At 35.2% G+C, this 15,432-nt stretch overlaps 1 protein-coding gene across 1 annotated transcript in view; it reads left to right on the top strand.

The window, feature by feature from the left end:
- The window catches only part of SOGA1 (suppressor of glucose, autophagy associated 1), a 133,864-nt gene that overhangs the window by 92,255 nt on the left and 26,177 nt on the right, over window positions 1–15,432 (top strand). The window contains exons 8-11 of the mRNA XM_051979260.1: window positions 2,358–2,588; window positions 5,805–5,909; window positions 11,694–11,861; window positions 13,656–13,907. Of these exons, the coding sequence (XP_051835220.1) occupies window positions 2,358–2,588; window positions 5,805–5,909; window positions 11,694–11,861; window positions 13,656–13,907 (756 nt within the window). The remainder of the gene's footprint in view (window positions 1–2,357; window positions 2,589–5,804; window positions 5,910–11,693; window positions 11,862–13,655; window positions 13,908–15,432) is intronic.

The raw sequence follows: 15,432 nt of genomic DNA, 5'->3' as shown, positions 1-15,432 counted from the left end.
GGGTTGAAGATCTAGATTTAAAAGCAGGTTGGATCCTTTATCTAACTGGATGGGAGGGGAAGAAGAGGCCAGAGTATTATATGGCTGCATCCCATGGCCCCTCTACTGCTGTAATAAGAATCCCTTAAATTCAGGAGGGAATCCTATAGAAACATCTTCATCAATTGCTCTGACATGCAAGCCAAAGACAACAATAGTTGGTGCTCTGTGTTCTTAGCAGAGATTCACAGTCTAGAAGAGTGCTGGAGCCTGTAGTGTGCTGGGCCTGGAGTCTAGAGACCTGAGTTCAAATGTAACTCAGAAATTTACTATCTCTATGATTCTGGGCAAGTCCCTTAACCTGTTTGCCTCAGTTTCTTTGTGAACTTAATCTAGTCCACTGATCAATTGTTCTATTTTTTAGCCAGTACCAAATAGTTTTGAAGACTGCTACTTTGTAATAATAGTTTTAGGTCTGGTATAGCCAGGCCATATTAGTTTGCTTTTCTTTTCATTAATTCCCTTCAAATTCTTGACTTTTTGTTCTTCCAGATGAAATTTGTTTTTTTTTTTTAGCTTTATTAAGTAATTTATTGGCATTTTGATTAATATGGCACTAAGTAGATTAATTTAGGTAGAATTATTTTTATTATGATAGCTTGCTCTACCTGTGAATATTTGATATTCTTCCAGTTGTTTAGATCTAACTTTATTTGTATGAAAAATGTTTTGTAATTGTGTTCTCATAGTTTCTGGCTTTGCCTTATCAGGTAGACGCCCAAATATTTTATGTTATCTATAGTTATTTAAAATGGAATTTCCCTATCTCTTGCTGTTTGCCTCAGTTTCCTTAACTGTAAAATGGATATAATAGCATCTACCTCCCAAAGCTGTGAAGTTCAAATGAGATATCTTTAAAGCTCTTAGTCCAGAGTCTTTGCTAGGTATCATATCAATGCTAGATGTTATGTTCATTGTTCTAAGCCATAGCAGGTACTATACAAGTGCTATTATTATTAGAACATTTCATTTAGATTCAGAGGAAATGGGTTCACATGCTGCCTCTACAGACTTGCTGTGTGAACATGAATGATTTCCCCACCATCACCACCACCTCAGTTTTCTTATATAAAATAACATAGCTAGACAAGAAGATTCTTGAGCATCCTTTTGTCCTTTAATTTGGTGATCTTATATTTTACTTCTGGAAGTGGGGAGAGGCAGTATGTCTTAGAAACAGGAAATCACTCTGGACCCAAGGGAGAAGGGATGGGGAATGAAACCAGTCATGGCAAATTTATGTAAGAAGACAAAATTTAGCACCATCTTTTGATGATCAACCCTTTTATATCCTTTACAATGATCCTTTTTTTCTTTTCTACCAAGGGTAAGCATATTCATACCGACTTGTAAGTCAAAAAAACTCCTGAGTTAATTTGTGATCATGAGTCAGTCACTTTCCCAGTCCTGTTCAGTTTCTTCCTCTGTCAAAAGAGGAAATAGATGTTCTGTAAGGTCCCTTTTATTGTTCAAATTGTGAATTCTATTTTCTAGGACTGTTTCTTGCTCTTCCATTTTAGGATTTTTTTCTATTTTTTTTTGTTTTTAAAATTACCTTTATTTCCAAGTAGATTCCTTCCTTTCTTTTAAATAAGCCATTACAAATAAGCCATCCTTTGTAACATAATAAAAAAAGCAAAGAGAAAAAGTAACACATAAACTGAGATAATATATAATATTACACAACATGGTTTCCAACCTCTACCAAGAAAAGAAGGAGGTTCATTTTCTCAAAACTACTCATAGTTCTTTTCAATAGTGAGGTGATTCAGGCAAGTTCTCATGGTCTTGTGATGGAGAAAGCCATCTGTACATAGAGAGGACTGTGGGGAACTGAGTGTGAATCACAACATAGTATTTTCACTTTTTTTGTTGTTTGCTTGCATTTTGTTTTCTTTCTCATTTCTTTCCTTTTTGATCTAATTTTTCTTGTGCAGCATGATAACTGTGGAAATATGTATAAAAAAACTGCACGTGTTTAACATATATTGGATTACTTGCCATCTAGGGGAGGGGGTTGGAGGAAGGGAAGAAAAAAATTTGGAATACAAGGTTTTATGTTTTGAAAATAAAAAGCTTTAGAAAAAAAAAGAAATGCACATTCAGACAAACAAACAAAAAAACTACTTCAAGCTTAGTGGGAATGAATTGCTGATAATGAGATTCCAGGCAGGCAGGCAGCAGCAACAATTGGCCGGTAGAGATAAAGCATCCATCCCTCATATCACCCCATGTACATGTGTATGTATATTGGACATGAAGCAGGGCTTAGGAGGATCAAAAAGCCGATGGAGCTGATCACTTTTCTGTTTCTGCAGCTGAAGGAAGATCAACAGAAGACTCTCCTGAGGAGGGAGTTTGAACTGCAGAGTGTGAACCTCCAGAGGAGGCTGGAGCAAAAGTTCTGGAGCCAGGAGAAGAACCTCCTGGTACAGGAATCTCAACAGTTCAAGCAGAACTTCCTACTGCTTTTCATGAAGCTTAAATGGTTCCTCAAACGCTGGAGACAGGGAAAAATCTTACCCAGTGAAGGTGGTGACTTTCTAGAGGTATGGAGTACCTCAAGTACATAGAATTCAATGATTGGAAAAGTGCTACAAATATATACATGTCTATTTACTTTCTCTCCTCCCTCTTCCTATTCTCTGTGTGTCCTTGTATCTCTCTCCCTAATTTTTTGTCCCTTTTTCTCCTTTCCTGTCTCTTTCTCAGCATAGTGCCTGGCACATAATAGACACTAGATAAATGCTATTATTCTTTTTCTTTCTTCTCTCTCCTTGCCCCCTTTCTCAATTACCTATACAATTAGAGGCAGCATGGTATAATATAAAAAATGATCCAGCATTCCTTTGTTCTGATTTGGCTAAGGCATTAATTATGAAACCATGAACATCTTACATAAACATAAAGTTTTTTAAAGCACATGTTAACTTTAATCTGGTAATTTGATAATATTTTGATTATCTGCATCTCCTTTTGAATTTCTTTTTGCTCTCTTCTTATCCCAGGGAAAAAGGACAGTGTCTCATCTAGAATTATCATTCTACTCAGACTCCATCTATAACGAGGATGCCATTGATAGAGAATCAAGGCCTGCTCAAAAAAATCACTTAAATCAGAAACATAGTCCCTTGAGGGTTATAGTCTACACCATTGTTTCTTTCTAAGAAAGCTGGGGGGAAAAAAATTCTCAAACAAAGTTCCCTGCTTCAAATTAGGACATGTGATTCTTTTTCACTTTTTTTCCCCTGAGGCAATTGGGGTTAAGTGACTTGCCCAGGGTCACACAGGAAGGAAGTTTTAAGTGTCTCAGGTCAGATTTGAACTTAGGTCCTCCTGACTTTAGGGCTGGTGCTCTATCCACTGCACCACTTAGCTGCCCCAAGGACATGTGATTCTTAAGTTACTTGACTAAGTGACTATGGTCTAAGCAAGAAGAAGCAGTATTATCAACAATGACCTGTAAGAGAAACATGGCATAAAATATATAAACCATCAAAACTATGTATATGCAGAAAAGGAAATGAGAAAATTCATGAAGTATTAATAAAGGGTAACAGATGGATAGTCCAAGAGCTATATTGCCATCTTCCTAATATGAAAAGATCTAGAAGAAAGCTTCTGCCACATTAGATGGATAAACCAATCTTCTGTGGAGAAATGAGAGACAGATTGTGATATTCCCTGGTTGATGGCAAACCACTCCAAGTATCTCTGCCAAGAATACCCCAGATGGGGTTATGAAAAGTCAGACACATGAAAAATGACTGAACAACAATTATTGGTTGGTGGAGGAAGTACTTATACAAATAAGATAGTGAATCTAATGAATTAGAGGACTAACTTTTTTTTTTTTTTTTAAGCATCATTTACTTTTTAACTAGATATTTGATTCAGGGTACTATTTAGATAGACTACCATGAAATACCAGCATATTAATGAAAATACAAAATACTGTTCCTTAATATATCCAACTAAAGAAAACATTATATAAAGACTCTAAAATTCCTGAAAGGGCTGTATATTGCTAGTTGCAGCTGGTCTTTCAAACAGGCCTCAGTTGTATATCAATGGTGGTCTTATTATGGAAGTAGTGTCTATGATATTTTGGGGTTTTATTAAGTAGATGTTTTATGAACTTAATACTGACACTATTACAAATAAACTTGCTTAGTATCTTTTTTTTACAGTTAAGTAAATTAATTTCTAAATTTTTGATCTTTTCAATGAACAATTATTTTCATCTCCCTTCTCCAATGGAAAGAAAGGAAAACAAAATCCTTTTAACAAATATGTAGAGTCAAGCAAAACAAATTCTTATATTGGTATGTTTTATTTTCTATTTTGAGTAGATCACTTAATCATGAGATGGACAGATTATATCATCATTGGTTCTCTGGATTCTTGACTGGTCATTCATTAATCAGGATTCTTAGATGTTTCAAAATATTGTCCTTTCATAAATTGTCCACCTAGTTCTTCTCACTATACAGCATCAATTCCTACAAGTCATCTACATGCTATTATCTATAAGAAATGGTAAAAAAAAAAAAGACAAGCATAATAGTATTCATATGCCATAATTTGTTCAATTTTTCCTTAGTTGATGGGAAGCCATTTAATTTCCAGTTCTTTGATACTACAAAAGAGCTTCTATAAATATTTTTTATATGTGGATTTTTTTTTGCTTTCTTTGGTTATTTTGAATATAGGCATAATAGTAGTATCACAGGGTCAGAAATTATATACAATATACTTAAGCTTTAAGAGTATAGTTCCAAACTGCTTTCCAGAATTAACTATAGACTGACAACTTCACCAGTATCACATTAATGTTCCTGCTTTTCCTCAGTTCTTCTAACATGTTATTTCTCTTTTGGGGGGCATGTTTCCTTTCGTAATGGTTTTGGAATTAGAAATTTAGATGGGTATGTCCATTAGAAATTTGGTGGATATGTTCATAAAACAGACAATTTGGTGATTGTGATAAATGGTTAAAGGATATAAACAGGCAGTTTTAAAGGAGGAAGTATAAGCTATCTATAACCACATGAAAGAATGTTCCAAAACACCAATAGAGAATTGCAAATTAAACTAATTCTGAATTGAACTGGCAGAGTTGACCAAAAAAAGTTAAGTAAATTAATTTCAATTCATAAATTCTCATAATAAGCTTTTCAGTTATTCCTTCTCTCTCCATGAGGATTCTTTGTCCATTTATTCTCATTCATTTTCCTTTATACATGGTCACAAATAATGTGTTTTCTGTTCTGGTTTGGCCGTTTTCACTTTTCATTGTTTTATAAAGGTCTTTCCAGATTTTTTGCACATCAATTTTTTGGTCACTTTTTCTATATCTTCATAATGATCCTTTGTCTATTTATTCTCACTTTTTCCCTCTTACATGGTCATAGTATGTATTTTGCTTTTTTTGTTTTGCCTTATTTTATAAAGATTTTTCCAGACTTCTTTGTATTCTCTATACCTCTAGTCTTAATTGCATTGTAGTATTCAATTACATAAATGTATCATAATTTAATCATTCCTTTTATTGTTGAATATTTTGATGTTTTTCAATTCTTTACAATTATATTTTATGCATATCATGAAACAGTTCTTTCTTGATTCTTAATGGTTTTCAAATTATATTGAAAATAATGAGAGAAACAGTATGATTACAAATTTTGCTGCCTTCTGTCATACTGCTCTCCAAAAAAGACTGAACAAATTTTCAATTTTACCTATTATTTCTCTTTAATAAATAGGTGAATAGCATGAAGGAACTCTACCTGCTAATGGAAGAGGAAGAGCTAAATCCTCAGCATTCTGACAATAAGTCCTGTGTGGGGGACATCTGGACACAGAACACTGTGAGTTGTCAGTTCTTCTTGTGTGGCTATTGTTAACGGATGAATCAGAGTCTGGATACAGTCTTGGACAATAATATAAAAACCAAACCATCTTTCAGAAGAAAAATATGGCATATTATTGATCCCCAATCCAAAATTCAGAGATTGGGAGTCAAGGAAGAGAGTACCTAGATGCAAACAGGAAGCTGCATCAGGAACTTGTAAATGGAGGTTCCTAGGGAAAAGGTCTGATGCAAGATTAGTGAATAGTGTAGTGGATAAAGCAGTACATCTGGAGTTAGGGAGACCTGGCTTTGAATTCTGCCTCAGACACTCCCTGGCTGTGACCCTCTTATACCTCACTTTTTTCATCTGTAAAATAAAGACATCTATTTGATGAATTTGTATTTTGATAATCTAAAATCCCTTTCAGTTTCCATCTATTAGACTGTTTAGAGTAATACAATACAGGCCATAGAGATGGAGCCAGGGAGAAGAAGAAGGAGGTCAGTGTAGTGGAGAAAAGGGCTGATTTTGAAGTCAGGAGAAAGCAGGGTTCAAATGCCTTTTCTGACACTAGCCCTCTGATGCTGAGGGATTCATTTGATCTCTTTCATTACCCATGAAAATAAAATAATAACAATTAAGAAAAAAGCGTTGTTGAAAGGATCAGTAAAATAATAGATATTTAGCACAATCCAGATCTCAGCCATTGTTAAAGTAGAGGTATAGAGGCTGGTCACGGACTAAAAGTGAATATCCCCAACCTTAAAGAAAGTGGATAGAAAAGATGACCTCTTACTACCTGTGTGACTTTTAGCAAGTATGTAACTTCCTGAGGCCTCAGGTTTTCATTTACAAAATGAGGTTGTTGGACAAGATGATGTCTGAGTTTCCCTCTCATTCTAAATTTGTGCTCCTATGGACCTGTGGCTTCCCATATTTATATTTAAGAGACCGAGAAATAAAACTATCAACCATAGTTGAATATAATTATCATATACTAATATTGCCTTACGTGGCATTTTATTTTTTTTTTCACTTTTGCACTTAGTATTAGTTGATTTTGACAATAATCCTATGATATGGAATAGAATTATTATTCCCATTTTATAGGTTAGGAGATAAAGACCCCAAAATGGACAATAATAATGATGATGATGATTATAGTCAGAATAATAACCAAAATTTATATATTGCTTCAAGATTTATAAACTGTCTTTCAAAAATTATCTTATTTCATCCTTACAAAACCCCTATAAAAGTATGCTTTTATTTCTATTTTACAGGTAGCTCACAGTAGATAGAGTTGTGGATAGGTTCCAAGCCTGGAGTTAGGAAGATCTGATGTCTATCCAGCCATATAAGCTCTGTGACCTTAGACAAGTCACTTAAATCTGTCAGTTTCCTCATGTGTAAAATGGGGATAATAGCATCCACCTCCCAGGTTGTTGTGAGGATCAAATGAGATATTATGTGCAAAGTGCTTAACCCAGTGTCTCGATACATAGTGCCAGATAAATTTTAGCTATTATATGTATAGTTGAGGAATTTTAAATGATTTGCCCGTGCTACATCACAAAGCATTTAAGGAAGGATTTTTTAAAAGGCAGGATTTGAATTCCATTTTTCCTTATTCAGAATCAAATACACTATCTCCATGACTTCATCTAGCTGCCTATGTTTTGTCCAGAATAATATATCAAGTTCATAAGTGCTTTTCACCATACAATGAATGATTAAATTTCCTGTTTCCCTGAGGGGTTCTGACCTGCAGTATCTGCTACCATTTCTCAGTAAAGAGGATCCTCTAGAGGGGAAAAAGACATAAGATGGTTTGGGCTTCTATTATTGCTCATTGCAATGTTTTACACCCCCTTACATGCAGAGAAGTAAGGTCCAGATCATATGAGAAATCCAGGAGAGTAACCCAAACTGTTTCTGTATTTGTGCTGACCACACACTGATCTGTAGGCAAAGGTATGAAGCAAAGCATCCAAAAAAACCCAGCAAGATCAACTTTGGAGAAAATAGGGTTATTTATAGTGGCCAGGCTGAATATGGACTATGAGAAAGAGGATTCTAAGAGACCTGGATCCTAGTATTTGTTTTGACAGTAATGCCCTATATGATCCTAGGTGAGTCACAGAAAAACAAAATCTAAGAGCTTCAGGCTCTAAGAGGCCATCTAGTTCAGTAGAGATATCTCTTCTACAACCTATTTAAAACCTCTGGTGATGGGAAACTCACTACCTTGAGGCAGGTAGGTGGCACAGCAGATACAACACAGGATAGAATCATGAAAACTTGAGTTTAAATCTAGCATCAGATACTTGCTTGCTGTTTAATCCTGAATACATCACTTAACTTCTCTGCTTCAGTTTCCTCATCTTAAAAATAGAAATAATAGCACCAAACTCTCAGGGTGGTTGTGAAGATAAAATGAGACAATATTTTTATAGTTCTTTGCAATCCTTAAAGTGCTATATCAATGCTAGCTGTCATTACTAAAAAGATAGCTCATCCCATTTTCATTAAGCTATAGTTTGTAGAAAAATTCTATATTTACTGAGTTAAAATGTGACTGTACAGTTTTCTCCCATGCTCTCAGTTCTGCCCTGCCTTGTAAGCCAAACAGAACAAATTTCACTTTTTAAAAAAGATGTTTTGTCATTACCTTCATAGTTCCATAAAACTAACCAATATATCATAACTAAGATTTATGCAATGTTCTACATTCATAATCCCTTACCTTTCCAAAGAAGGAAAGGATATTTTCTCATTTCTTCTTTGGTGTTGAACTTGATGTTTAATTCTTTTTTCTCCACAATAGTCCCCAAAACTTTAAGATAGCAATCATATTTTCCTTAAGTTTTCTCTTCTTTGGGCTCAACATTCTTAGTGCCTTCAGCCAATTCTTATAAATTTTAGAGCTGACCTTTGTGAGAAATGATCTAGGCAATACTGTCATACTCGAGCCACTCGCTTCTCAACAAATCAATCTCTTTCATCCAATCAACATGGATACCAGCAAAATAGCTACATAGCCTCTCTGTTAACTTTGATCAATTCTGATAGGTTCTACATTTTCTATGTAACTCCTCTCACTGTCTCCTGTTTCTTCTGCCCCTGTTTACTCCTATGCTCAGCTTTCTTTCTGATTTCTGTCTCCATTTGGTCATCTCCTATCCCTATTCTGATACTTAAAATCAAAGCCTTCTTATAAGCAGGATCCATATTTAGTCTTTGATTTAAGACTCAAAAATGACTTTTTTAAATTAGATTTGATCCTAATAATCTTTCTATAGTCTTCAAATAATTATTTGATTTACAGTTTCTCAAAAACTGTTTCTTCAGTTTCTTTAAAACTCTTAAAAAGCAGTCATATGCAAACTTTCTGATGGACTATTCTGTGGCCCTCTTAAATTCATTATTTATCTGAGGGGAAGCTCTCTCTCTTATGCTCAGAATAGTCTCTCCTCATTTTTAACTGGTAGATTGTGTTTCTTTTGAATCAGATTTCATCAGTGTTCTTTATGGAATGTTCTTTTTCTACCCCTTTCAGCATCCAAAATGTCCATATACAAATGGGATATTAATTCCACTGTAATCAGGTCACAGTTGAAGAACTACTTTCACTTCTCAGTGTCACATTATAGGAAGGATACTAACAAAATGGAATGTCCAGGGGCAACTTTGGTTCCTTCCAAATTCAAAATTTCAAGAATAACTGTTACAACATCCAGTCTAATATGAACAAGTTCTTCAATTTAGGTAATGTCCCAATGCTGGAATGATGGTTCTAATAACTATCCTGAAGACTAGATACATTAATGAGAAGGCTGGAAGGTCTAAAAGTGACCAAGACAATCAGAGAACTGGTGATCATACTCTGCTCATATTAGTTGAAGAAACAAGGATTCTTTAGACTGTTGAAAGGGTGGCTGAAGGAATCAAACAAACAAGACAGATTTGAAATAAACATGAATTTGCAATCATCTAATTAAAGACAATTTTATAAAAAGAATTTATATCATTAAAAGATAATTTCTACATAGTAGAGATTTGCAGTTTCATGTACAGTCCTTCCATCTTTTCTTTTTTTTTTAAATTATAACTTTTTATTGACAAAACATATGCATGGGTAATTTTTCAACACTGACCTTTGCAAAAACTTCTATTCCAACTTTTCCCCTTCTTCCCTCTTCCCTCTCCCCTAGATGGCAGATAGTCCCATACATGTTAAACATGTTAAAGTATATGTTAAATACAATATATGTATACATATTTATACAGTTATCTTGTTGCACAAGAAAAATCAGATTTAGAAAGAAAATAAAAATAACCTGAGAAGAAAAACAAAAATGCTAGCAAACAATAACAGAAAGAGTATAAATGCTATGTTGTGGTCCATACTCATTTCCCGATGTTCTTTCACTGGGTGTAACTGGTTCTGTTCATTACTGATCAATTGGAACTGATTTGGATCCTCTCATTGCCAAAGATAGCTACTTCCATCAGAACTGATCCTTATATAGTATTGTTGTTGAAGTGTATAATGATCTCCTAGTTCTGCTCATTTCACTCAGCATCAGTTCATATAAGTCTCTCCAGGACTCTCTGTATTCATCCAGCTGATCATTTCTTACAGAACAATAATATTCCATAACATTCATAGACCACAATTTACCCAGCCATTCTCCAATTGATGGACATCCACTCAGTTTCCAGTTTCTTGCCACTACAAAGAGGGCTGCCATGAACATTCTTGCACATACAGGTCCCTTTCCCTTCTTTAACATTTCTTTGGGATATAAGCCCAGCAGTAACACTGCTGGATCAAAAGGTATGTACAGTTTGATAACTTTTTGAGTATAGTTCCAAATTGCTCTCGAGAATGGTTGGATCCGCTCACAACTCTACCAACAATGTATCAGTGTCCCAGTTTTCCCACATCCCTTCCAACATTCATCATTATCTTTTCCTGTCATTTTAGCTACTCTGAGAGGTGTGTAGTGATATCTCAGAATTGTCTTAATTTGCATTTCTCCGATCAATAATGATTTGGAACACCTTTTAATATGAGTAGAAATAGTTTCAATTTCATTACCTAAAAATTGTCTGTTCATATCCTTTGATCATTTATCAACTGGAGAATGGCTTGATTTCTTATAAATTAGAGCCAATTCTCTATATATTTTGGAAATAAGGCCTTTATCAGAACCTTAATTGTTAACTTGATATAATCAGAATTGTCTATTTTGTGATCAATAATTATCTCTAATTCTTCTTTGGTCACAAATTCCTTCCTCCTCCACAAGTCCTTACATCTTTTCAACAAAGTATGATAGAATAGAGATGTTCAAGCACTGAATGACTTGGAAAAATGTTGTAGAAGAGATTCCTGCATATGGGCTAGTTTGACTAGGTGCCATCTGGGGCTTCTTCCTGGCCTGAGACTGATTCAGACATTCTTTGGTTTTAGATTTATGTCAAACAGGGATTGAGCAAAGGGATGGTTGGCACATCATTAGTCCAGTTCATAATGTCATAACATAAGACCTAAGGGCAGGTGAAAGTAACAGATTTACAGCTCTGCCTCTGCCATGCTGTGATTCAGATTTAGAAAAGTACTTGATTTAAAATCAGAAGCCATGGGTTCAGACTTTAGCTCTGCCATTTACTACCTCTTGGGCAAATCAATGAACTTCTCCAGGGCTAAGTTTCCTCATTGCTAAAATGAAGATGGAACTAGCTGGTTTCTAAATTTCCTTATGCTTCTAAATCTATGATCTTATCGTACAGCCCAATGAATATGTGAAGACACTTGCAGACATGAAGATCATCCTGAAAGAGCTGTGCCGAGAGCTTCGGGAAGAACGGCGGGGTATAAATGAGCTCCAGCAGCAGTTTGCTAAGGCTAAGTCTGCCTGGGAAATGGAGAAGACTGAACTCAAGTGCCACCTAGCACAGGTAAATCCTTTAGCTGCTAAGCTTTTCCAACTCATCCTTTAAAGCCCAACTTAAATATTATCTCATCCTGAAAATCTTTCCAGTTCTCTCTAGGTATTTCTTCATTTTGAGCTGAGAGAGTACTTATGTACTTGTCATATATTATCTCTAGTAATTATCTGTGCATTTTTCAGCAACTGTTATTAGAGCCCCATAAAGGGAGGGACTATGTATAATTTAAACTGTCTCCCTAACCAACTATCACAGCATTCTGCTGCACGTGGTAACTCACTAGATACTTAACATATATCTATGGAAATTAATTGCCCTATCCTGGGCTGCCTAAGAATAGTCTGGAAATCTACCCAGCTACTTGAAAAAATAGACCAATTCTCTACTACCTGCTACTTTATAGAGAAATAGCCCTGGCCATTTTAGTTGAACTGCTACTATTGGATTCATTTCAGCTAGAGTTCCAAGGTCAGAAATGCCAAATCCAAACCTTTCTGTAAAGGGACCTAGTGGGAAGATAGAAACAAAAGAGGGAGGGAAAGGAGGTGTTAGATTAGGCTGGGTCAGATTAGGATCTATTGGTTATATGAATATAGTTGGGCAGCAAGTAGGAATAGGGTCAGAAACAGAGGGAGTTATTCAAATTATCAATTAAATGTTAGGAAGATCACAGGCCAGATAAAGAGGGATTAAAATTATCTCCATAGATTAAAACCAAATAAAAGCAGGCTCAGATCACCAATTGAGAGGAGGTTCTGGGAAATCAAAAGAGCTGGGGGTTCTCTAGTTAATTAAACCACAGTCTTCACCCTCATAGAATTCATAGTAAGAGAGGAAAAATGACCTGGCACAAACCATTGTAAATCCGAATATTAAAAGTGCATAGGAAAGTGCTTTACAAATATTTACTCTAAATATGAGTTAATATTATAAGCGATAGAAAAATGTGAGGGCTAAAGAATCATAGGATTTAGAGCTAAAAGGCAATTTAGTAGCTAAATCTAACATATGAGGAATAAAGCTCAGAGACATTAAGTTTCTGAATTAGGATTTGAATCCAGGTCTTTCTGTCACCAAATCCAGGACTATATCCACACTCCATACTGCCTCTAACTCAAATAGTATTAATGATCAAGTCCATTCACTTCATTTTAAAGAAGAAGAAACTGAAGCCAGAGAATTTTAGTAACTTGCTCAGGATCATACAAGTAATAATAATGGAAAGCACGATTGAATAAATTTTCCTAACTCTAACTCCAGTGGTCTATTGATGCATTACCACTTAAACAAGGAAAGAAAATGGCTGCTCTACTCAGAGGTCCCCCTAATGTCCTGTGCCAAAACTTTTCATAGTTTAGAGACATATCAAGCTTTTACCCTCTCCCTGATAGGAGAAATCAGAGGAAACTTCACAGAAAAGGGGCATTTGGGTTAAGTCTTGAAAGACAGGTAAGATTCCAATGGGAGAATTTTTCCATATGAGCAAAAGTACAGAAATCAGAAAGTAGAATCATGTGTGGAGAATGATGAGAGGAAAAAATCATTGCCCCATCTATTCCTGTTGCAGTTTAAGTGAAAAAACTGGCTTTATTCTGTTCAAAATCTCATTTTTGCTATTAACAAGCATTGTGTTGAGTCACTTTCAATTGCCTTTCTCCCCAGTCCTGGCTGTAAAATGAGGAGATGGAACCCTTAAGAACAGTAACAGACATCCTGTGACTCTAGAGAAGACCAGGGAGTGGGGAGGGAGGGAAGCCAATTGCAGTTCTTCTGCCTTAACTGTCAGGCTTCATGTTTTGACAGCTGGAACTAAAACCTGGAAAGGGAATGGGTGAGCGAGCCCTGCCTGACTGGAAGGCCATCCTGAAAAGAGAAAGGGAGGAACACCAGCACCTCTTGGCTGAGTCCTATAGTGCAGTCATGGACCTCACCAAACAGCTGCAGATCAGTGAGAAGAACTGGGACCAACAGAAGTTAGAATTGCTGGACAGGTTCAAAGATGAAAAACAACAGGCTGAGCAACAGATGAAGGAGCTGCAGAATAAAATAAGCCAGGTAAGAAGGCCTGCCTTGTCCCCAAGAGCATACCTACATGTACTTATATATACACTCTGATACAAGAACATAAACTGGTACGTTCAGTAACCATGTACACACACATCCATAAACATTCCTATTTATGCACAGAGATAATACATTGACATCTGCACTTACATTTAGGGCACAGGTGCTCACATATGAAAACACACACAGACATATACATGCAGACTTACAATTATACAGGTGTGCATAACCATTATAACTGCTAGAACACTAAACTTAAGTGTGAAAAAAGATATAGTTGAGATGACAAGAATCCCAGACTTAAAAGTCGGGGGATCTGAATTCTAGTCACTTGTTTTGGACAAATAACTTCACTTCCGCACTTACTCAATTCCTTCATTTTGGAAGGGTGGGAGGGAGGGAGTCAATTGGAGTTAAGTGACTTGCCCAGGGTCACACAGCTGGTATTGTGTCTGAGAATGTATTTAAATGCAGGTTCTCCTTACTGGAGCCACTGTGCTATCTAGCTGTTCCTAATTTCTTTCTCTTTCAATAGTGATAGTAACACTGACTATATCTACTTCATAGGATTTATTTGGGAATCAAAATGATATTAAAATGCTTTGATAGTAATAAAAATATGTCATTCTAAGTATTAAGAGAAAATACTTTCTTATTCAATAAAAAAGCTAAATTTAAAAGGAATTAAAAAGATAAAAAGTGCAAATTTATGATCTTATCAGTAATAGTCTAATCCTTCCCTACTTTTTCTTCTAGGATTTTATAATAACTTATATTCATACAGTACTTTGTTTATTTTTTCAAATTATATGTTAAAGCCATTTTAACATACATTTTAAAAAAATTTTTAAAATTTTCTCCTTTTCCACTTTTCCCTCATTGAGAAGACAGTTTGATATAGATTATACATATTCAGTCATTGCTAACATATTTCAATATTAGTCATTAAGTCCTTCAAATTTGCTTGGATCATTTGTATTACTGAAATAACTAAGTTATTCATAGTTGAACATTGTACAACATTGCTTTTATTGTGTAAAATATTCTAGTTCTGCTCATTTTTTGCAAAATATTTTCACATACATTCTCTCATTTGATCCTCACAATATTCCTGAGAAGTAGCTTAAATTTGTGTTAATATTCCAATGAGAAAAGTCAAATTCAGTGAAGTGATTTATTGGAAAAGGTTTAATGAATACTTTCTAGGAAATGTTTAGACTAGTGGTAATTCTTAGGAATGGATTAAATTGTGCAGTCTTTGAAGTCCTTTCCTAATTGAGGTTCTGTGATACCTAAAGTCACATAAGTAGCAAACAGCAGAGCTCAAATTGAAAGTTATCTTCTGACTCCAAGTCCATTAATCTTGCTGAGAAGTGAGGATAGTATAGTAGAAAGAACATAGAAGTTGGAGCAAATAGACAAAGATTCAAGTATGACTTCTGCTACAGAAGTACATAAGGCAAATCACTTTGCTTATCAAAAATTGTTTTCTAAGTTATCAGATAGAGATAATATC

This window comes from Antechinus flavipes, chromosome 2 (genome assembly GCF_016432865.1).
Source record: "Antechinus flavipes isolate AdamAnt ecotype Samford, QLD, Australia chromosome 2, AdamAnt_v2, whole genome shotgun sequence".
NCBI lineage: Eukaryota > Metazoa > Chordata > Mammalia > Dasyuromorphia > Dasyuridae > Antechinus > Antechinus flavipes.
Note: the sequence above shows the minus strand (reverse complement) of the source record. Positions and strands in the feature narration are given on the sequence as shown.